The sequence below is a fragment of the Cyrtonyx montezumae genome, unplaced genomic scaffold (assembly GCF_038088225.1).
Source record: "Cyrtonyx montezumae isolate F1298 unplaced genomic scaffold, pur_monq_1.0 scaffold_2, whole genome shotgun sequence".
Classification (NCBI taxonomy): domain Eukaryota; kingdom Metazoa; phylum Chordata; class Aves; order Galliformes; family Odontophoridae; genus Cyrtonyx; species Cyrtonyx montezumae.
In genome coordinates, this window is record NW_027071936.1 from 12,657,378 (window position 1) to 12,681,058 (window position 23,681).

Sequence of the window (23,681 nt, forward strand, 5' to 3'; positions counted from 1 at the left end):
CAGCTCCAACTGTAGAAGTTGAGAGGGAAAGACTACTTGAAACAAACTTAGCAAAGTAAAAAACGTGGATAATCCCACAGCTAAATTTCTTAGATTTCCACAGGACAAAGAAAGCCACAAGGGGAAACAGTTCACAGTGGATAGATGACCTGTTATGTTTTGATGACCCACCTAAAATCCCGATGAAACAGAAAAGAAAAACCTGAGAGAAACTTCTTGTTTGGCGTAACACAACATAACAGAAAACACAGCAATGATAGCAGAATAGCAAAATCTCAGGCTGCAACAAGTGAGAATTTACTCAAATGCAACAGTTAGGAACATAAAAATAAATAAAAACATATATTAAAAAAAAAAAAAAGCTACTTACCATAACAGGATCTTAGACAAAAAGCTTGAAAGAAGCACCCACTCACTGCCAGCCCTTAAATGAGTTCTGGGTAGGGGTGGATCCTGGAGCTCCATCCCTTCTGATCACTCAGGAACATGGCATGCACCTGAGCTCCCCTGGGTGGCACTGCCTTCCCACCAGGTGCTCCATCATGGGCTCAAGCCGTGACATAGCATTTCTACTATGCACAACTTAGAGTCATAGAACAAATCAGGATGTAAGGAACTTTAGAGTTCATTTAAAGCTGATCCCTACTTAAAACAGAGCTAGCCTCAAAGTTGGATTTAAGTGATCATCTGATGGAAAAACTTCCAGGAAACCCAAAAAGCTGTTCTCAGGAGATGCATAATTTCCAAAATTGCAGGAGTTGTTTTATTTGTGCAGGTGAGATTTCATTGTTAACTCCATCTGCAGCAGAGTATCCTCATTAGCAACGTGCCAACAAGGCAGTAAAGTTGAGAGAAGGCTTTTGCATCTCTCTGGCTTGGGGAAGGACGTTGCAGCTGATCGTGCTGGGGAGTCCATCTCCTGTGACACTGAGGAGAAAAAGCCAAAGTGGCTTGGTTGTTTTTTTCCGTGTTTTCATTGTTGTGGGGTTTTTTGTTCTTTTTTATTTTTCTCTTGAATCCTGATTACCTAAGAGTTAGTGAGCAGGAGGTCTGTTCTCATCTGATTAAGCTCTCTGCCTGGTAGTGTGAGCTGCTGATAGAATCCAGTTGCTGTAGGCATGCAGATGAAATTCCAGGCTAGTGTGAAAGAAATTGATGAAGTAATCAGAACTGTGCCTGCTGCTCTGGTTTCATTTGTAAAACATAACAGACGGCTTTTGTGTGGCTGACAACTGCCCCTTCCCAAGTGCAAGATTTTTATTACCCTGGACATGATGTAACTCACAACTCCTAACAGATTCAGAAGCCCCAAACATCTCAGGCCCTAGCCTCAGATGCGTGCTGCAGGCAAGCAGCTGCAGCGCCACGAAGGAACGGAGCTGGGCTCTGCAGCCATGTGCAAGGCAGAGCCTGTGCTGAGGACAGCAGTCATCCAACAGCCGGGTTGTTAATCTGAGATCTGCTGAGCACCTGTGTGTGCGTGCAGCACATGGTGTGGGACTGAGACCCCACTCCAGCTGGTTCTGCCTTGTATCCTGACGCCCTGACTGAAGGCAGGCTTCCATCCTGGAACTGCATACACTTTTCTTATGTCCTCAGCATGTGGCTCAAGCTGATTAGTGAGAAAAAAGAAAGCAGAATGAGAGAAGTCAAGTCATAAGGGAGAGCTGCAGTTGGAATGCTCTGAGCTGCTGCTCGGATACCTGTCTTGTAATGCACTCTGCTGAGAAACCAGCCTGGACACCTCACAGTATTAATTATTACAACTCTGGTATCCAAAATGGCTTCTGGTGCCTGGGTTTTTGGGTCACATGTCAGTGCTTAATTATCTTTTAGGTTTGCTTTCTTGCAAGTTTTGCCACACATAGGAAGAATAATTTTAAGCATCTCTGAACAAAGCACACAAAACACATGGCAGCCTTTGTAAGAAGTGTAACATCCCGGAGCGTACAAACTGCAGTTTAAGTCGATTAACCCAAAGCACCCCCACAGGGAAAGTACCTTCAGCACTTGAGAAGCACTGTGAGGTAGGAGGGGAAGTTACAGGCTGCTCGGAAGTCCTGATGTTTAACAATGTATGTGTATATTCTAACCAGCCCTACTGCACAGCTGATTTATGGTTGCAGGCTGTGACAGCCCCTTGTAATCGCATTTCCCTTCCTCATCACAGACAGCATTCTCAGAAGGCCTAGCCAGTTGTGCTCATCGCTTGCTTGTAAAACTTCTCCACAGCTTGTTTCAGCCCAAGACACCAACACCTTTCCTCCATCGTGCGCTGACTTCCAGGCAAACACTGCTATCTTTTCTCTGAATTCTCGATTATAAATGGCAAAATAGTATTATATCAAGTATTTTGTTGTTGTTGTTTTAAGTGGGGCCCAAGGGACATGTCATCAGTTATGAAATCAAAGACGATCACCATTTAGCAAAGAATTGCAGGCATTGTCACGTTACGTGGAAAATAGGACGTACAGACGAGTGGCCAGAGAGCGTGGATATCATTCTTGAAGACATCACACGAGCAGCTGAGGATATGAAATCTGTAACACGTGATGCAGAAAGTCCAAGTAATTCACACATGACACAAATCAGCACTTTTGTTTTCGGTGTAACTCTGGAGCTGTCGCCAGCAGCAGTGTTCCTGGTTCTAGCTTCATGCTAACTAGCAGAGGTGATCCTGATTTTTTTCCACCAGGTTACAACTACACTTTCCCAAATGAAAGAGTGAAACCACTGTAACAGCAGAACAGCAAAACCAGTCACTGTTGCCTTGTAAGTAAAAATGTGCTTGTACTTGGTAGAAACACTGAAATTCTTGTATTTGAGTAAGGCAGAACAATTCAAGCAGTAAATTACACAAAGAAATTACACAAGCTTAGCACAAAAACAAATATGTAAACACCTGGCAGTCAGCTGCATGGAACACAGAATGCTTCTTCTAAAAGGAACTAATTCTTTTCATACTTGAAACAAATGACAATGGTGTAAAAGGGTTTAAGCAAAGGAACAAAATAGCTAGCATAAAAATACTTAATCTTTAAAACCTTTAAGTGTAACAGTCCACAGGAACAATCGGATATTGCATTTCTCACTGCTTTACAACTTCAATAGATTTCCACCAAAAAATAAAACAAAAAACCATGGGTAGCTGGAGACTGACATTTTCCGAGGCTTGAAACCAGCAGCAAACTGCACATTAAGACTACAGGTTAGAACCTGATCATTTTATCTCACAAGTGCATTTGAACTTTTTAACATTCAGAAGATATCCAAAGAAGTTATTATGAAAGTTACGGAGCTGAATTAGTAGGAGGTTTAACATGAATACAGAAGTGCCACACTGGTGACGTGTGACTTGGTGCATTAAAAGAAACTCATTTGGAAGTAGCACGGACTTATTTTTATAACTGCTGGGAAGTCAGATTTCTCTAAACTGTTCAGAAGCATTAATTAAACTGCCTTCCTGTAGTATGCATTCATTTTCCATATGCAAAGGTTGCTTTTGATATACTGTTGTAACAGAAAGTTGTAATTCTCTGGCAGACAGTTCTGGATATGCTTAACCCTCAGTCAGCTTTGTCTGTACATCCAAGTCTTAAAGAGGGTGGTGTGTGTGTTGTGTATTTAGCAAAATAAGTATTTAGTTCTGGAACACAGACATTTACACTACAGGCATTACCTGAAACTGCTGCAAAACCAAGCTCTCCAAAAATACCCATCCAACACTAGTGGAAGTAACTAAAAAATTATGTACATGCCTTTCCTTTCTTTCTTTTTTTTGCATTTTTTCTTCCTTTCTTTTTTTAGGAGTTGCACTCAGCATAAAGCACACTTGTCTACATCCTCTGTTTCCTGCAGAACACTTAACTGAGGTCAGCAGAGGCTTTTAGTTAACAATGTCCTCGAAATAACTTGTTTTCAATTCAGTAGTCGAGTTGCTAGGTCCTTTATCCTTAAATGGAATGAGGTGCAAAAGATCAAAGGTAAAGAATGTGACAAAGGCAGTAGAATTGAGTTTACAATACCAACTGCAGTTCTTAAAATATTAACTTATCCGTTGCATTTCTTCAAAAGCATCACACAGGCTATAGGCCTTTTAGACAGAATACGGTCCAGCAGGCTCCCTTCTGCCTGTGCAAAGATCACGGAGATAACTCATAGAAATTGGCTGGTGCTCCCTGCTAAAATCAAGGAATACAAATTGAGCCAAAGAGCAGAACCTCAAGAAGATGTAGAGGAAGATCCTCAACAAAAAGCACGTGATGAAATCAAAACTCAGGATCTGATAGTTCTTAATGGAGGCAAACACAACAGTAAGAATATTATAATCAAGGAGATTCTGTTAGTGCAACATTGATAATCCAAACATAAAATGTCAGCTTTAGATAACCTTAAATGTCTTATTAGAAATCCAGGCTAAGCAGAAAATGAATGGCAATTTGCAAACACAAAATGACTGACCTTCTGCTATTGTCTTGAATTTTTTAAATAAAATTTGGTCCCGTGGCAGATCTAAAGGATCCTGATGGGCTCAAGTATTCCCTATGGAAATGCTGCCAGAACACCCTGTATTCCATTCATGCTGTTTTATCAAGTCCAAAAACATATACCTGACATCGAGTTGCAACAGTCCAGGCAGAGCCCGGAGGTCCCAAAGTACTGCCAGATGGCAGCCAGGCACGCGGAAGGAAAAAGAAAAGGAACGTGCACTGCTAACTGCAGTCTGATGGGTGCGTGGGCTCCGACTCGCTGGGAAGAATTATGGAAAGATGTACTTCTCACAGAACCGTTTCCTGACGCCGTGGAAACGCACTGCTCGGCGCCCGACAGAGCTGGACCGTCTCGGCAGCAGGATGCTCACTCAGCTCGGATGCTTGGAAAATGCATTTACTCTAAGTGTCCATTTTCAAAGGTTTTATTTTCAAAGCCAACAACTCACACGGTAACGCTAACAAACTAAACAACACTTCACCTATTACTACATCCCTATATCAAAATCATAACATACCCTACATATAAACCACTACATAAATAATAAATTAATAAAAAAACAAAAGTGGAACATGCTCCAGTGTGGCACCCTTCCTTGCAGGTGTTCTCTCTTCTTCTGCTGGATGGGCTCCGACAGAGATAAGGAGGGAAAAAAAACAACAGATAAGAAAATAAGGCACGGGTATCTGACTTCCGAAATGCAACGAAGCAGCTTCTGACTTCACTACATCCCAACTGATTGCTATTGGTTTCATTAAGAACAGTGCTTGCACAGCTGTCGTGGAAAGTGAAAGTCACCAAACTTGTTCTTTCCATAAAGCTGTGCTCGTTTCCAGAAGCACAAAACCAGTCGTGGCTAAGCACAGCTTTGGTAATAAGCTCTTTCGGTATACTAAGAGCACTGCAGCGTGTTCCTGCAGAGCTGAGGCCTTAAGGCAGGAACCCCTATGGTCTCAATCAAGGGTTCCGCTCTCAACAGGAACTGAAACAGTAGACACAGCTGCTCTGAGTAACAGAGGCTTCTCCTGCAAAGGCTCAGGAGACGGCTTAGAGTAGTTCACTGCGTTAAGATCCCATTACCGGAAACAGTTTTCACAGTAAACCCACATTCTTTGCCGTACGTACCTCAAAGACAGAGCTGTGCTTAAAGGAAACAGATCGGCTCATCGCACCAAGGGTAAAGCACTTCCTGCAGCTGAATACAGCCTCACCTGTCTAAACTGATTCAAAACTAGTTGTGATATTAAACCGTACCTGGGAAGAAGAAGCAGAAGACTCAGCCAACGCGTCTGCGGGAGACGGAACGTCCTTCGAATCCTGGGAAGGACACAACTTTGTTACTTCTCAAGTACTATTAGATGAGGAGGAAGATGACCGTAATCCCACCCGTACAAATCTTCCTTTCTTACCGCAAAGGCTGCAGGGCAGGGGGGAGAAACCAGGTCCCCGAGGCAACTGCACCTGCTCCCTGGCGTAAGCCCTCCTAGCTCCGCTGTGGTGGGCAGGACGACCTCTCCGCCATATGTAATGGCTCGGAGCAAAAGCCATCACCTGTCAGAAAAGCCACTCCATCAGAAGCCAGGGAAATAACTGGCAAACAGACAACTACGAACAAGGGATCCGATTCGTCTGTGACAGCAAACTAAGACTAGAGAAGAGGAATCTTATCTGCCTCAGTCTCACTACAAGTTTTGCTCCCTCGGGCTAGGAGAAGCGGATCGGTTATGGTCAGATGTTGAAATGTGACCTCTAAAGCATCACCGACTGCAGCTGACACTTTCTTTGCTGGACTGCACGTGTTGGCTTGTACTATTAAACACAAACTAGACGGCTCTTCGGGCTCACAAAGCCGCTGAGCTCACAACCACCGAGTCGGCAGGGTGTGCTGCAAAGCGCGCTCCACTCCTGCCCTGCTCCTTGCGCTTTTCCCTTGAGCATCTCATCCCGTTTCCAGACGTGAGATGCTGAAAGGAGGTCTCCTTTTCCGCCAGCTGTGGCAAACGGCCCGTCCTTCAAAAATATCAGCCTCTGTCACACAGACAGAGGCCGCCTGGAAAGCGAGGAACGCCTTTTTCCCCCGCTGTGTTTAAGCAACGGAGGCTGCAACCACGCTCGGACAGAGCACGTTAAGCGGGTCCTTTCTTTTTTGAAATGCACTGAAAAACCGCTACCTTACAAAGTCAGTTCAAGTTACATTGCTTAAGAGAGCAACGTTTCACCTGAGGTGCTACTGGGAGGTTTCACTTTGCGTATAAACTGGAAATCGGTACAGCAAAGAGGCGTACAAAAAATACTTCTACGGTGAACGACGTTCAGCAGCTAATGATATGCTTTAAGTGCCATCATTTGCAAAAAGCAGAAGGGTTACTGTCCTTACATCTTCAAGGTGCTGCATAACACAATGTCCTAGCTTACCTTAGAACCGTTATTTCAGAGACTGTATTTTAAAGACAAAAGAAAAACACCGATGGAGGATAAGCTCTACCTTGTCCTCCTGCGGCTTATCTGCTCACTGCGGGGAAGAACTTGGTACGTGTGCAGCTACACTGCTAATTGGCATTAACTGTACGTTCAGCACCAGCACTCATACAACTGTCCCTACCTTCTCACAGCTGCGCTTGCTTACAATTGCCCTGTAGCCTGTTCTCCTCCACAGCAGGTCTCTGAACTTCAAGAAACACGGGTAGAGCTTTCTCCAGTTTTTTCCCAGAGCCCACGGGAAGATCTCGTATTTGGTTTCATCATCCTCTTCTTCCACCGTGTGTGCCAGGTACCTTGAAATACACATAGATATACACACACGAGCGTGCGTTTGCATCTGCGTTTTTCAATCTTGAATCCTTATATTAACGTGAGTTCTAACACTAAAAGACATAGCAGCGATTTTCCCTCACGTTGCGAGGAAGGAGGTTACTGACAAAACACTCCTCTTTCCAGGTTACCGTACGTCCTTAATCAGAAAGCGTCACCTGTATCCTAGACGTAAATGTAACCTTAGGGTAAGCTATTAAAGGAACGCTTTACCATTTCAGAGTAAACGACTTGCAAGCTTGCCAAGATATTAAACGGGCCCTCACGAGAGAAACCTAAGACCTTCCCACGTCTTATCTACTTTGCTGCATTTATTTTACAGCTCGTTTATTCTAATGCAGAAAAAGCGCAGAGACTTGCAGCTTCATAGGCAGCCTGCGCTATAAATTACTACACCGATGCAAACGTCCCTGCCCTTCTACTCAAGTGGCAAAGTGGGGAAACAGTGCTGACGTTGCACTAATTCTACGCCAACGCAAGATCGTGTTTTTTTGCTGCCTATAGAACCCAACCAACTACAGACTGGTTATGACGTCTTACTGTCTACAAGAATCTTCAGAAGCATTAAAAACCAAAAACAGAAAAACAAAGAAGGATCAACCTCGTGCAAAAATTATGCTAATAAAACCAGGTAATTTCAGAATACTTACAGAGCAGCAAAGATTTTGAGTCTCATATGCTCTGCGTTGCATAAGTTAGCCCTCTTTAGATAAACGAAGGTCATTGCCAGAAGATACTGTTGTAAAAGGCAACACGGCACACTCCTTGTTAAGCATCAGTATATTATTTCAACACTGTAACATTGCATGCAACTTTTCCAGTGTTTATCCCACACCCAAACGCGTCTCATCAACAGGGAAAGCATAAACAGAATTTTCTCAAAGCTTCAATGAGGACACATTACAAAATATTAAATACAACCGGCACCGTTATTACAGTACCAAGCGATGAACAGCAGATTTCCACTCCAGATCGATCGCACTGACTACAAACACTTACCTTGTCTGCTGCTCTGCAGCAGCGGTCCATCTGGAGGAAGCCCCGTAGCAGATAGTCATCCTCTGCAACAAAAGATGCTCGTCAGCAGTTCCGTTCAGCCTTTCTCTATTTTAACTTAAGCGTTAAATACACACTGGGATTTAACAACGTGGAAACACGTTTAACCTCAGACGTGGCCGTTGGCGGCTACATCCACAGCACTCTCAAACTCATCCCTGAGTTTAGAAAACATACTTCCTGAAGAGTTCTCTACCGTTCACTCCATTGGTTTCTAGCATCGACCTACCGAACGCCTGAAGGAAGGCCGCCACTTCCTGCTGTCTGCTGTCCAAGCACGGTTTCTCTGGGTGTTCGTCTTCACTCTTCTGGGCCCTTCTCTTCCGTCTTCCTCCTCGATGGCTTTTTCTCTTGCGGGAACGCCTCTTGGATCTGTTCCCTATTGTCTGCTGATGGGGAAGCCTGGCTTTCTCCTGAGCAGCAGAGGGCGTGAGACACCTCAGGCCGTGCTGGACTGCAGAAATCAAAGGCTCCTGTTGAAAAAGAAGAAGTCAACTCGAAAAACGGGCAAACTGAGCTACAGTGCTCTGTGTTTTGTTTCAACACAGCGTTTTCAGCAGAGCTCGCCTGTCTGCTGATATAAAAATTATCACAGGATCACAGAGTTGCAGGGGCTGCAAGGGACCTCCCAAGACCACCGAGCCCAACCTCCCTGCCCAAGCTGCTCCCTAGCCCAGGCCGCGTGAGCCGTTTCCCCTCGTCCTATCAACAGGCACCACTGCCAAGAGTTCGGCCTCGTCCCTCGGCCTCCTACTCCTTAGATATTTACAAAGATCGCATCCCTTCCAAATCTTCTTTTCTCAGGGCTCAACTGACCCAGGTCTCTCAGCCTTTCCTCGTAGGACAGATGCTCCGGCAGGCCCTTGATCATCTCTGTGGCACTCCTCTGGTCTCTTTACTAGAGATCCCTCTCTTTTTTGGACCAGGGCGCCCAGAACTGGACACAATAGTCCAGATGAGGACTCACCGGGGCACACTAGAAGGAAGGGGAGGACCGCCTCCCTTGACCTGCTGGACACTCTTTCTAATGCCTCTGCTCAGAGCTCCTCTCCAGCAGCTCATCCCCCAGCCCGTACCGGTGCACGCGCTTCTTCCTCCCTAGGTGCAAGACTCTGTGCTTGCTCTTGTTACACCATGTCTGGCTCCTCTGCACCCAACTGTTCACTCTGCCCAGGTCTCCCTGAATGGCAGCACAGCCTTCTGGCGTGTCAGCCTTTCCTCCCAGCTTTGTCTCACCAGCAACCCTAAGCCTAACCCCGAGGACTCTATCCCCTCGTCAAGGTGCTGAGATCGAGGTAGGCTGCACGCACTGCTCTCCCCTCCCGCACCCAGCCACCGATGACATCACGTAGAAGGCCACCGGGTTGCTGGAGCACGACCTCCCCCTGGGGAACCCACGCTGCCTACTCCTGATATCCTCCTCCTCTTTCAACTGCCTGGAGCTTGCGTCCAGAACAAGCTGCTTCATCACCTTTCCAGGGACGCAGGTGGGGCTGACTGCCTGCAAGTTCCCTGGATCCTCCTGCTTGCCCTTTGTGAAGAGCAGAGTGACACCGGCTAGCCTCCGCTCTTCACGCACCTACTGAGCCTCCTACACGGCTTTCCTGAATGTTGTAGCTCTCATTTGTGACCAGAAACGAGAGGAGACCGAGAGAAGCGTGCGTGAAGAAGGCTGCTTCTCGGCAGGGGAAAGCAACTTCGCCCCTTCAGCAGGGCCTCTTATTTCACTCTCACACTTACGAGAAACATCCACAAGAGCGTCAGCAAACACACGGCCGCTCTTCGCAGCGACCGCCATCTAAACACTGCCCTCATCCGGCCACGACCCGACCGGCCCCGCATCTCGCCTAACCACCTCTCGCGCCCCGCCCCAACGCGGACTGGCGTCCTCGCCAAGGAATCGCAGCGCAGCACGCTGCCGTCTCAGCCAGTCAGCGGCGAGCCGCTGTGACGCCCCCCGCCTGCCCGCTCCTCGCCTAACCGCCTCTCGCGCCCCGCCCCAACGCGGACTGGCGTCCTCGCCAAGCAATCGCAGCGCAGCACGCTGCCGTCTCAGCCAATCAGCGGCGAGCCGCTGTGACGTCCCCCGCCTGCCCGCTCAGGCTGCCCCTCCTGCTTGCCCTTTCAGGAAGCCAAGGGACGATCGCCGTCCTCAACCCACGCAAAAGAACCACGCTGCTCCTGTCAGAAAGCAGCGCACGTCTTTCAGCAAAGCTACGTTTACGGTTTCCTTCTCGACCACAAGATGATCTCACAGATCTGATGACGCACTGAGGCAGCTGAAACAAAAATAACAAACAAAAAACAGAAGAAATCATGGTTTCTTTTCACGGATATCGTGAACACGTATGTGTACGATGCAGACACACACAGCGGCTGCCACGTGCCAGCGAGCCACAGCAACGCGCATGCACGCTGAACTGACAGCAAGCACCAGGAAACCAGAGACTAGCTGCTTCCTATCTATCTATCTGCCGAGAAACAGCTTCCAGCAGCCCCACAGGTGACAGAGCCCTTCCCCTACAAAGGTTGCATACGTTCCATTAGGAAACACTAAACACACAATGTCCCCAGTCCAGAAGAGTACACTTTCCTTCTGTCTGTCTGGTTACGTCCAGTTGCTTACTCTGTAGACTGGTTTGGTCTCCAGGTCCCGCGCTTTTACACTTCTGTCCGCTGACAGCAGCATTTTCCCATCTGGACTGATGCGCAAAGAACTGACGCTGCCACTGTCACCTTTCCACTTGCTGACATTCGGAGGGAGGCACGGAAAAAGACATTACTCAGCTAACCTCAAAACGCACCTCAACTCCGCTGCGTATCCTATGGCAAAATGCACTTCAAAAAGTGCAAGGTGGCAAACGTTGGGCCAAACGTCACTGTATCTGCGCCTCGCTTTCCAATTTGTTTGCTCAATAATAAAGGAAGAACAAGACTGCTTTCTGAGTTTAGGTTGGCCGTGGAAACAAAAAATACATACGTTTGCTGACCCTGCTCTTAATATCTCCCCCCAAAGTTCTCCACCGCTCAGGATCAGTCAAAAGGAGCCACACCATTAAGACTTCTCTCGGAACCACCATCCACAAAGCTCACACCAACTTATTCAGAACGGACCTCGGGGTTTTAAGGCCCGCCCACTTCCTGGCACTCCTCCTAAGACTGTCAGTGACTCTCCCGTTTGTGCAGCGAGCATGAAGCCTGCACAGCAGAGCGCAGCATATGCAACCGGACAACGCCGACAGCTGCGAAGGAGGAAACACTCAAAAGCACGGGACAACAAGTCACGCCAAGTGATCGCTCACCACTTCGCTTTGCACGTCTGCCTGCCCCATTCCACAGCGTGCGTGTCTTCTGAACAGCTCTACACGCAGCAGTTGTCCTCACGCCACCTCACACCGTTTACTCTTCTGTCATCGCCACCATCCTGCAAAAGATAAGAGAGGGTCACCTACACGTAAACGAAGAGGTACTGCTACTGAGTCTTCCCCACAACAACAATGTGAGAAGTGGCCTTTCAAAAACCGAATTCAGACCCTTGGTACCTCAAAGAGATGCGTGCAGCAACGAAACTTTTTGTGCTTTTTACAACCGGCATACGTATAGAAGTAAAGTAAAACAGCTAAAGTACAATGAGGACGTAGAGAAGAGGCCACCGACGCAACAGCCTCACAAGAGCTCATGAATACTCCAGTCCTGCCCTCTTCTCCCGGAGCCCCGAAAAGGCACAGGGAGTGATACCCCCACGGAGGACGTGACAGTTCAGCTCCGCATTTCATCAGTGCGATCACAGCTGACAACGTAACATAACAAATCCACACACAACTTTAAGATACCATCAAACGAGGAGTTCTGAAAGTGAGCAAACAGCCAACAAGAGAAGTCTCATTCAAAGATACCCAAGAATCTAAGCTATCGCAATTCTATTCATACAGGCAACCATTAAAATGAAAAGACTTGATTAACTAGGTCAGTTTATCCCACATTTAAGCAACAGAAAGAATAGCACAAGCTGACTGAAACCACCGCTATTGGGCAGCACGTGAGGATAAGTGCTTAGATACGAGCTCACTCTGCCATTTTCTTCTACAAAATAGTCTCGCAAACCAGAACGCCTCTTGAAAAGAAAGCGCAACCACACTCAGCGGAGAGAAGCAACCAGGAATCGAGGCCACGGCATCTATCCCCGTCCTGGAATCCATCAGCAGAGGCCTTCCTATCGCCAGGCACTTCTCAACTCTTAGCCCTCCAGCTCTGACAGGAATAACAATCACTGCAAGGAGGAATTTGACTTCGTCCTGCTTAACAGAAAGCGTGCAAAACTTAAGCCAGAAGAAACAGCTCCGTTTATTGCGACTCGCTAATCCCACAATCACTAATCAGCAGAGGAAAGCGGCCAGAAGTGCTCAAAAGCACTGACGGAATAAGAAATCATCTCTAACGCTACTGCTCAGTTTTTTCCAAGCGCGCTTTCCTAAGCCTCTTTCTGTCGGTCACATTACTCCAAAGCACACCTTCAAATCAAACAGAACTGTTAAAGCAAAAACATAGGCACACACAAGGCAACGCTTCCTCTACACAACAGAGACATCTGCTCGAACCAACTGCCACACAAAGGAGCCGGAGACTCAGAGGCCAAACGCGAGCAGTCAGCTCCGCACAAGCTCCTTCGTGCACGCAGCTTATTCGAGCTGGATATCAGGAAACGTTTCTTCTCCACAAAGAGCACTGAGGCAGTGGCACAGGATGCCCGGGGAGACAGCGGGGTCGCCATCCCCAGAGGAGCTCAAGAACCGTGGCACTGAGGGACACAGTCAGCGGGCACGGTGGGGGTGGGCTGACAGCTGGACGCGATGATCTCAGGGGGCTTATCCAACCTTAACGAGTCTGTGACTCTCAACGTCACATAACTCAGAACATTTCTCCAGGCCCAGAGATCGAACGGCAAGCAGGCACTACGAGTCTTCAGCACAATGCACCCTCAAACCTTTCACAGGGCGGGGTAAATAATTAAACGGCTTAAAACAGCAGGGCCGTCTTGTACGACATATTGAATTCCACAAAGCAGCTAGCTTTGGTGGAGGGGATGGAGCAGCTGAAGCGCACCAAGCATCAGCTTCTTCTGAACGCTTTCAGATTCGCGGGAACTCAAACCGACCTAAAAGCAGCGAGGAAGCTTACGTTAAGCCTAGCAGAGGAAAAGGTTATTTGCAGAGGAAAACTTCCCTAAGGCTCCTCGTTGCGCAGGGCAGCTTCCAACGCACATCCCCCTCATCTCTCCCGCCAGCGCGCGAGGCCCGAGCGCTCCCCCCGCGGATCCCCTCCCCCCACAGCCCGTACCTCGTCGGGGGGCGGGCGTCCCTCAGGCGGGGCCCAGGCCAGGCAGGCGCACGCGGCGCTGAGGTGCGCGGAGGGCACGTACTCGTGCCGCAGGCGGCCGCAGGAGCCTCCATCCGAGCGGAGACAGCGACAAAACGGCGCTCGAGAGAGGAGAAGTCCGAGGTGGAACAGACCGCCGCCGCCGCCGCCATGGCGCTTTACGCCCGAACCTCCGCGCATGCGCAGTTCCGACCGCGCGCGTGTTCGCTCCGCGCGCATGCGCCGAGCCTCCCCGCGACCCGGCGCGGAGCACGGACGCACAGACGTACGTACGCACGCACGCACGCACGCAGTGTGGCGGTTGCGGCCCGGCTCCCCCGGCGGGCCTTCTCCTCTGCTCCAGGCGGGCTGCGGCCGAGGACAGCGTGGGGCGCTTCGCCGTCGCCGTCGCCTCCGGACACGCTGAAACCGCGGCGCCTTCCCCGCAGGGCCCCCGAGTGGAAAATGGCGGCGGTGCGTCCCAGGAGCTGTGGAGGAAGCGCAGTGCGACGCTGAAGCCGCTGTGCCGCTTGGAGGCGGGCGCGGTGCTTTGAGAGATGCCACACACTGCACGGCACCGGAGGATCTCTCACACTGGAAAGCACTTGGAAAGGTCCTTCTCAGTAACAGGAGCCCGACCCCAGCTCGGCACAACCTCCCTCCTTTCAGGGAGTCCTGCGCGGCAAGAAGGCTTCCTGCCCCTGAGCCTCCTCTTCTCCGGACCGGACGCTTTCGCTTCCTTCAGCTGCTCCCCGTTGGACTTCTACTCCACGTCCTGCACAGCTGCACTGCCCTTCTCTGGACACACTCCAGCCTCCCGCGGTGCTTTCCTTTGTCTCTTCTGCTCACGATTACTTTCCAAGCTGCCGAATGGAGTCTAAGGGAGCGGACCTGCCTTGCAGCTCTCTCAGCTACAGCTACTCAAGTCATCCTCTGCTGCAGGGAGTTACTTTGCAAGAAGACTCCACTTAAGTGTTCAGCAAGTCCAAAAACACAGACCTGACACAAAGAGAGAGTTGCAACAGTCCAGGCAGAGCCCGGAGGTCCCAAAGTACTGCCAGATGGCAGCCAGGCACGCGGAAGGAAAAAGAAAAGGAACATGCACTGCTAACTGCAGTCTGATGGGTGCGTGGGCTCCGACTTGCTGGGAAGAATTACGGAAAGATGTGGAAACGCACTGCTCGGCACCCGACAGAGCTGGACCGTTTCAGCAGCAGGATGCTCACTCAGCTCGGATGCTTGCAAACTGCTGTTATTGCAAATGTATCACTTTCAAAGGTTTTATTTTCAAAGCCAACAACTTCCACAGTAACGCTAACAAACTATACAACATTTCACCTCTAGTGGAACGTCTATGGGAAACTTCTATGATCTTGTTGCTCAGCCTGCCTTCAGCGAAAAAGGCCTCACAGGACTGCTGATAATTGTAACTATAGGTATTTTTAGAGTAAGCTGTCCTTTGTAGTCTATTCTGTTTAGCTAGCAGTTGTTCCCTTTGGGCTCTGTGTTTTGCACTGGCCATGCTGATTTGGTGCTCAAAGGAAACTACACTGTGTGAACCTCGAGAAAAGTAAAGGCTGTATATGGTCTGTGGCGAGTGGGAGAGGAAAAGTGCACTTTGTAGCAGGGGACACCTTGCCAGCGCTGCCTTTCACATCCGCTGCCGACGCATTCCTGCCTGATTTCTTAGGATTAGGATGATATCAAAAGTCGCCTCCTCCAGAATGTGTTTCTCACTGCTGTTAATTGCTGGGAGTTGTTTTTCTCAAGGCTCTCTACCAATCGTTGTGTGATATTTTCTTTACGCCCCAGTCTTAAACACTATAAGAATAAGGCTGTCCAGGTAATAAACTGAAGCCTGATCACTCAATATATTGAGTCCTGTCGTGCTTCCCCGCCCGAGAGCAATCGACTCAGACCCTGATATCTGCAGCACATGTGCTTCTTCCTCCCTAGGTGCGAGACTCTATGCTTGCTCTTGTTACACCACAGTCTGGTTCCTCTGCACCCAACTGTTCACTCTGCCCAGGTCTCCCTGAATGGCAGCACAGCCTTCTGGCGCGTCAGCCTTTCCTCCCAGCTTTGTCTCACCAGCAAGTTCACATAGCAAACACTCAGAAATCGGTCACCTATTGCCCCAGGCAGGAAATTAAGTCCTGTAATTCCATCCAAGGGTTTATTTTCATTCAGAGGTTTCACTGTGGTAAACAGGAACTATGACACTGACATAGCATGGCCTGTGAAATGCTAAGAGAACGGGGGGAAATGCAACTATTGTCATCAACAGCCGTGTAACAAACATTAAAACAGCAGTTAACAAAGCATGTGAAGAAAGATGCAAGCATTACTTGGAGTATATCAGTGTTCTTTCTGTTTCTTTCACTGCTGATCAGCTTCCTTTTCTGCAGCTCACAAAGATGAATATTTCCTGACACATCTGTCACTACCTCTGTTTCTTTTATGTGGGAAGGGAGAGTAAGGATTTAGAGCAGTTGCATGAAACAGCACATCATAGCAGCATTGGGGTGCCTGGACTAGGGCCACACATAACAGCCTGAATATGGCTTACCTGTTTGGTACTTGATATGAGAAAGCAGCCTTAATGATAAATCCCTGCTGTCAACAAATGCTACCGTGTGATTACAATTAAAATGCCCTGGTGCCACTTAAGTGTATGTCAGTGATGGATGGACAGACATACAAACTGTCATCTGCTTTGTTTGCTTCAAAAGAACATCTAAGCATTCAGCAGGGTTTTCTAATACATAAATTCAAGAATAGTTCTGGTGTCATGGTTTTATGATTTTTGGCATAATCATAAAAAATCATAAAACCACGACATCTGGTTACTCTTGGGAGCTGAGAAATTCAAACTATATAAAAAAAATCATTTGGAAATAAGGCAGTGAGCAAGAAATGTACTGCCTAGTGTAAAACAACGAATGGCAGAAGAATGTCATGGTCACCAGCAAACTCAGTGCATGCCTACACATGCAGACTCTGAACAGCCAAGTGCTCCACAGCAGCAGATCTACATCAAGTACTTGGGACACAAGTTTGAACTCGCTGTTAACTTCTGCTTCCACGATATCCTGCAGGAACCCAACCAATTCAAATCAGACAGTGGAAGCATTTATTTTTAAGGACTGGCTCTTCTGTGCTGGTTGTAAAATGAAACAAAATAATCTTACCTGAAGAGTTCGAGTTACTTGCCAAAATAAACATGTGAAACTATGCTAGGTCTTCACCACCATGTCACAGCAAGGCAAGTGAGGAACCAACACTATCTCCCTCAACATCAGCAGCTCCCAGGTCTTAAGTGCGTGTTTACTTTAAGGGGAAAGGATGTGAAGTGTGCAGTACCCTACATAGTGAATTTTTAATCTCCTGAGGTCTCTCACAACATTTTAGCTTCTAACAGCCACTGGAAGTTGTGTATTTGCCCATTAGCGAGCATTTAATAAGCATGGGTATTCATTACCCAGTAGTGCTCTGGCAGTTTCTTCATCCTGTATTGTGCAAAGAGCTCTAATGAACCAGACTGTTCTGCACTGCCATGACCCAGAGCCACTTCTTCCAGCTGCAGAGCAGCAGGCTTCCCAAGACACAGGTGGAGGAGTGAGGAGCAGGTGTGTGCTGGCCAAGCTTCGGAGCTCCCAGCATATTGCACATGTGGATACTACCCACATTTGCATTGAAAAATGCAAGCCCTTCAGTTTGTAGCTATCCTCCTCTTTCCTCTCATGAACAACAAGCAAACACCAGGCTTCAAAGATCTGACTGATGAAAATCTAACCGAACCAATACAACTTCCAGAGCTTGTAATTAAATAAAATAAAATGTTTATATAAAATCACACTAGCTGGAGATTTTCCATTCATGTCTAGTGCACAGCCTCATTTATGTTAATACATATGTGCACATTAATACACAATACTGTGACAGATCTGGGCGACCTATTATCCTGAAATTATATCTATTGTTTTATCTGGATAAATAAAACACAAAATAGGTTTGGTGCTTTCAAAACAATGTCCTAGTATTTTTCTGAAGGAGAATTTGTCCTTACTTAACCTAAGAGCTGGCTGCATGGATGAGGAAAAGGAGAGAGCCTTCAGACTCCAGTTAGCTTGGTTATGATTTTGTAATTGGACAAACTGTAAATCTTTCTGATCTCATGCCCCATTCCCAAGTTCAGCTTTAACTCCCCATTTACTGGTTGCATAATTCAGATGGCAAACACTTTCAAACACAAGTTATCTATTTATACTGCTTTTTATGCTGCTGAACACAATTAAATCTTTGTCCACAACCACAGCCCCTGTAACATGGAACTATAGTAGTAATTAAGAGAATATGATTTCTCTATTCTCAAGAGACTTTATTTTGACAGCAGGGCACTCAGAAGAAAGGATTAATCAACAATATGCCCCTCTCTCTGCTACAAAGTAGTCTGGGTACAGACTTACTCCAGTTTTTCTCATGCTGTGCATTTTAAGCAGCTTTGAATGCTGGCAATATATGTTCTAAACACTGTGCAGATGTAAGAGTCGCGAAGATGTATTTTAAGGACAGTAAAGCACAGGATGACGAGTCTGTCAGTGAGCCCACCCACTGCAGCTAAGACCAAGCACTAGAAGAAAGGTGAGGAGGATGACACGATATATCAGACAGCGTGGTTTCTGTAATCCTCAAAGATGCAAACAGAACACAAGTTAATTACATGAGCACTTCTCTCCTGTGGTTGCACCCCGTCTGGTTTTAACAACCACTGACCCAACAGCTGCCTGCCTCAGACACTCTTACTTTCTGTCTAAGGTTTGCAGCTTGATGGAGTACCTCACTGTGGGTTTCTAAGACGAGGACAGGCTTCTGAGTGCTGCCGTTGCCTATGCTTTAATTTCCATCTCCAGTGTGCATGACACTTCAGTAAAACATGCAAACATGGTTACATTTGTAAACTTTTGCTATTCAAAACCATCTAGGAACAGGGCAAAAATAAAACATGTAAACTATCTTCTTAAAGAATTCAGAAGTAGTTCAAACAGTCTAGCAGAAAACACGATTGCTCATTGATTTCATACTGGCTCTATGTTTGAACAGCTACTTATGACCAAAACATTTAAGCTCTGTATTACTCTTAACGTTCTCATTATTCAAATAAAGATAATAGCATCTACCTGTATGTAATGTTGTTTAAAAAAAAAAGTCAGTGTTGGTACAGTTACTTGAGCAGAAGCATATATAGATTTCTGAAAGTCCGGCATCTTCCGACACAAACACATCGTGGACGAGACACCATACATAATTTTCCAGTTTTATGTCTTGCTGTGGTCCTTTCAAGGTTTCATTCTATGTAGGCAGTAGAGTCTGCAATAAAAAAAGAACCCAAACATTAGACAAGTATCCTAATAGAAAGTGCCCGAATCTACAAAAAAACTTATGCCTTTGGAGTTTTAAGGCAGTTTCTGCTTATTTATAATTTCATCAGCCTTAACCAATCACCATCTAAGTCTGGCTTGGATTCTATGGAAAAGCTTTCCTCAAAATAACCTGGACAGAGATTAAAATTAATGCTAATGAGAATGGTCCTTCGTTCCCATTGCTTTAATGGGAAACTACATCATGAAGAGCAACTCCCTCTGTTTCTAAGATACCGAGCAATGTCAATACATATAAAGAATAACTTACTTCTATTTGGAAAGCTGAGGAAATTAGTGAGCCCTGCATTAGTTCTGCATGTTGGGGCCAAATCAAATGCTGCTCCGCAGAAAGCAATACAGTGCACCTATCTTGCAGTTATGGTAGGGCTTCCTGCTGCTGACAGCTCAGAGAGCATGTAGTGAGTCACCCTAAAAGGCCAAAATACATTGAAACCGGCTTCTTCAGGCTACATAAATATCCTAACTCTCTTCCAAATTCAGAGACTGAAGGTGGTGGCTTTGTTCACTGACAACAAAGACCTGTCCCGAGTTCGGAAGGAGTTTGGGGGCGGCGGAACCCCTCCTTTTGAAAAGAAAGGAAACCAACAACAATACTTAAATATTAAACGAGCTTTCAGACGGGCATTTCCGAGCCTCCTGATCCTGCCCATCGTTAAGCAGAATGGCATCATCTGACAGCAACGATATGGAACGTCTGTACCTGAGATTTTCAGTCTTTCCAAGGTTTCCCTTTCCTAAGTTGACGCAGCTCACTCAGGCACGGCCCAGCGCGCCACCACCGCCTCCCGCCCCACCTCAGGCAGCGCCCCGTTCTCGCGACACCGCGGCCGGCGCAGCTCTCGCGGGAGCACCGCTCTCGTATAATCTCGCGCGAGCGGCCCGCTCCCCCCTCTTTTCCGCGGCGCGGTGGCACCATGGCGGTCGGCAAGAACAAGCGGCTCACCAAGGGCGGCAAGAAGGGCGCCAAGAAGAAAGTGTACGTGCGGCCGGGCGGGAGGCGGCGGGCGCCAGGGACGCGTGGCGGGCCGCGGCGGCCGCAGGATGCCGCGGATGGGAGGCGGATGGCGGCGGGCGGGCGCGGGCGGCGGCCGTGATGGCGGCGGCCGGGCCTCGGCTCGGGGCCGCGCCGCGTCCTCGGAGGGCGAGATCGTGAAGTTGGCGGTTCGCATTTGTGTGTCGCATTGCGTCTGGGGACGGGGTTGTTTCAGCCAAGTTTAATCTGAAAAAATTGTGATTTTGTTGTTTGCTTGTTTCTTGTTTTATTTAAATTAAGGGTTGATCCTTTCTCCAAAAAGGACTGGTACGATGTCAAAGCGCCAGCGATGTTTAATATCAGAAATATTGGGAAGACTCTTGTCACCAGGACTCAAGGAACTAGTGAGTACTGGGGCTTCGTGCAGTATTTGTTCCATTTAAGTGCTTCATATGACACGTAACAACTGCTGACAATTTTTCTTGCCCAAGACACGAATTTTGAATAATATATTAAAAAAAAAAAACGACTAATACAACTGCTTGATCACAGTGAGTTTTGTGAAGCTGACAATGAAAGTCAAGTTAGAGAGAAATTAACATGTTATAGTCCTTCTTCATAGAAGAATGTCAAAGCAGGGTAGGAAGATGGGGTGTAGTTCCTGATGAGCTGCTGGTGTAAGAAGGTTCAGAATTAAAGAATTGCTCGGAATGTCAGAGGGAGATACAGAGAAAGCACGCTCCTAGGACATCTCGGTCGTGACAGGATCTTCAAGACATTGTTTTAGGAGGGACTGAAATTCAGAGTTTTAGGCAAAGAGACTTCTGCTGAGAGAACTGCAGACTGAACAGGTGATTATCAAGATGCATCACTGAATGGGTAAACTTATATTAATAAGCTACATACCTGAGGGAAGGGAGCCCTTTGTTACAAATGCACGTTGGATGAAGTTAATTTTGGAGGATTGGGTGTGTAGAATAGTTAAATGGTTATATTTTCTTGGTTGCACTTTTAAGTAATGAAGGTAATTGTTATTTTCAACTGTCATGTGAAACCAATACAATAAGGGTGGCTGTAAACTACATACGAGTCAGGCAGTGTTAGAATTCTTAGTTTTTAAGTGGAGGTGTGCAGTAACTGCTCTCAGCTGTTTGCACCTGCTTTCTGTGTTGAGAATGCGTGGCTTTATGTTATTGTTCTTCAAAACGGAAGTTGAGTATCTGATTTGAGTAATATTTTTTCTACTATTAATAAAAGATGCATCATTTTGTTTCATAAAACAGAAATTGCCTCTGATGGATTGAAGGGTCGTGTATTTGAAGTGAGCCTGGCTGATCTGCAGAACGATGAGGTTGCCTTCCGTAAATTTAAACTGGTAACTGAGGACGTTCAGGGCAAAAATTGTCTGACCAACTTCCATGGAATGGACCTCACCCGTGACAAAATGTGCTCCATGGTCAAGAAGTGGCAGGTGTGTAAAGAACAGGGTCTGAGCTGCTGCTTTCCTCTTTAGGAAAGGAAGGGACTACTGGTGTGTTCTTAAAGCTGCTTCAGGCTGCATCAGCAGGTATAGGTGAATGTCAGGTGCACACGTTTGGGAAAGCTGTCGTGTTTCTTTTCCAGACAATGATTGAAGCCCACGTGGATGTCAAAACTACCGATGGTTACCTGCTGCGCCTCTTCTGTGTGGGTTTTACCAAGAAGCGTAATAACCAAATCCGCAAGACCTCATATGCCCAGCATCAGCAGGTTCGGCAGATTCGCAAGAAGATGATGGAAATCATGACCCGAGAGGTCCAGACTAACGACCTGAAAGAAGTTGTCAATAAGCTGTAAGCTTGTGTTTTTTCTCTCTTGCAGTCCATGTAGTTGTTTCAGTTACTGACTGAAGGCTGGTCCTTCGCTACTCTGTTCTGCAGAGAGCAGGTGAATTGTCTCTGGTTTTGAAAAGCTGATGTGCTACTTGCATTTATGTCTCAGTAGAAAAATTGTAACTTGTGATCAATTGAGCTTGCAAATGTTCTGGATTCCTCTGAGAGAAATCTTCAAAATGCTGTGTTTGCTTCCAAGAGTTAGATTACAGCTTTGGTCTCTAAGCGACCGTGCTTGCTCTGTTTTTCTACTAGTGCTGCAAGGCAGATGCCTGGTCATGTAGGCACACTTTACTTTCTCTCTGTTGATTTAATTGTTCTGATCCAAACTTCCCTTGAACGTTATGTATTCTTAAATGTGTGTTGCTTGATTAGGAAGCAGGCACAGTTTTAACACGCTAGTGCTTATCTGCTCTCATCTGCACAGGATCCCAGACAGCATTGGCAAAGACATAGAGAAGGCGTGTCAGTCCATTTACCCTCTTCACGATGTCTATGTCCGCAAGGTTAAGATGCTGAAAAAGCCCAAGTTTGAATGTAAGTCAATTACTCCTCACGTCTACAGAATGAGAAGGAGAAGAGGGGGAAGACATTTGAAAATGTTTGCTTTGGGGGAAAGATATAAAAGGAGCAGCAAAAGATTGCTTTTCCATAGTAGTTCAAGGGCTTGTCCTAACCAGCTTTCAGACTGGGAAGTCACATAGTGGTTACTCGGTGTGAAGCTTTTCTTGAATTCTTGCCTGGAACTGTGAATGTTTAAAAGCTCTGGTTTGGGAGTGAATGATGACAAATTGTTTCGGTCCCAGATGACACGGAATGATTTTAATTTTCCCATTTTCTGACATTCCCATATGATAAGTAGTAGGTTACAGAAGTATAATTCTGTATTCGTAACTTACTCCACTGCTTGTGTTATGTTTGTCTTTGTTGCTTAGTTCAACATCATCATCTTGCACAGGCTTTCTGTGAGGAGTTGATCATGTCTGCATTGCATGTGCTGATGCTTTAATTTGTATATTGTAATCAATTCAGTAATTCAAAGCTGTTTCAGAAGGTCTGTCTCACTCTTCACAATACTTCCCTTTAGTGGGCAAGCTGATGGAACTGCATGGTGAAGGCGGTGGAGCTGGAAAACCTTCTGGGGATGAGGCAGGTGCAAAAGTAGAGCGAGCTGATGGATATGAGCCACCTGTGCAAGAGTCTGTCTGAACCTAAAAATTGGCCAAAAATAAAAGTTTTATTACACAGAACAAACGTTCAGTTGCCTGTATTGCTACTAGATGATAATGGTACTGCATGTGGATATCATTTTAAAAATAATATAGACCTCTGTGAACTGAAAAGGCAAAAATAACTTTTGGGGATTCTTTTATTGTGACCAGAGTTGCTTGCTAAGTGGAAGAAGGTGGCACATCCTTTTTTGAAAGATGCTGTTGGAAACTACAGTGCTAAGGTTTCTCTGGGTTGTTTCTTTTGCATCTATTAAATTGGTGAGGAGTGTTTCAGAAGAGCTCTGTACAGAGCTAATAGGTAAACAGAGGACAAAAACCTTTTCTTACACAATTTCTTTTAAGACATCGCAGGATTTAGCATGCTACTGAATTTGATATCATCTGTTACAACTTTTGAAGAGAGGGAGGCGTTCACTGTAAAATGACAATGGTCTACAAATTCTAAAAC

General features: G+C 46.6%; 2 protein-coding genes and 1 non-coding gene across 3 annotated transcripts; 2 read left to right on the forward strand and 1 right to left on the reverse strand.

Annotated features, from left to right (window-relative positions):
• Nucleotides 1-5,835: 5,835 nt before the first annotated feature.
• On the reverse strand, nucleotides 5,836-10,200 carry LOC136048392 (speedy protein A-like). Its single transcript, XM_065736043.1, has 6 exons — nucleotides 10,099-10,200; nucleotides 8,588-8,831; nucleotides 8,302-8,363; nucleotides 7,953-8,038; nucleotides 7,094-7,265; nucleotides 5,836-6,042 (listed from the first exon to the last, which is right to left on the reverse strand). The coding sequence occupies exons 1-6, from the start codon at nucleotides 10,198-10,200 to the stop codon at nucleotides 5,836-5,838; spliced, it is 873 nt and encodes a 290-aa protein (XP_065592115.1).
• A 9,825-nt stretch (nucleotides 10,201-20,025) lies between these two features.
• RPS3A (ribosomal protein S3A) lies at nucleotides 20,026-23,241 on the forward strand. Its single transcript, XM_065736392.1, has 6 exons — nucleotides 20,026-20,133; nucleotides 20,431-20,534; nucleotides 21,414-21,601; nucleotides 21,754-21,962; nucleotides 22,429-22,538; nucleotides 23,089-23,241. The coding sequence occupies exons 1-6, from the start codon at nucleotides 20,072-20,074 to the stop codon at nucleotides 23,208-23,210; spliced, it is 795 nt and encodes a 264-aa protein (XP_065592464.1). The 5' UTR covers nucleotides 20,026-20,071; the 3' UTR covers nucleotides 23,211-23,241.
• LOC136049099 (small nucleolar RNA SNORD73) lies at nucleotides 22,777-22,847 on the forward strand. The gene has a single exon (XR_010622267.1). It is a non-coding gene; the product is annotated as a small nucleolar RNA SNORD73 (small nucleolar RNA).
• Nucleotides 23,242-23,681: the final 440 nt, after the last annotated feature.

What these genes read in the sequence shown, in the direction of transcription:
- LOC136048392 (XM_065736043.1), bottom strand. Translation starts at nt 10,200, where the DNA reads ATGCGGGGCCGGTCGGGTCGTGGCCGGATGAGGGCAGTGTTTAGATGG. An exon ending in GCTGCAGAGCAGCAGACAAG is followed by an intron (nt 8,039 to 8,301) that starts GTAAGTGTTTGT and finishes CTTTTACAACAG; the next exon opens with TATCTTCTGGCAATGACCTT. An exon ending in CTCAAAATCTTTGCTGCTCT is followed by an intron (nt 7,266 to 7,952) that starts GTAAGTATTCTG and finishes GTGTATTTCAAG; the next exon opens with GTACCTGGCACACACGGTGG.
- RPS3A (XM_065736392.1), top strand. Translation starts at nt 20,072, where the DNA reads ATGGCGGTCGGCAAGAACAAGCGGCTCACCAAGGGCGGCAAGAAGGGC. An exon ending in CACCAGGACTCAAGGAACTA is followed by an intron (nt 20,535 to 21,413) that starts GTGAGTACTGGG and finishes TTCATAAAACAG; the next exon opens with AAATTGCCTCTGATGGATTG. An exon ending in CCATGGTCAAGAAGTGGCAG is followed by an intron (nt 21,602 to 21,753) that starts GTGTGTAAAGAA and finishes TTTCTTTTCCAG; the next exon opens with ACAATGATTGAAGCCCACGT.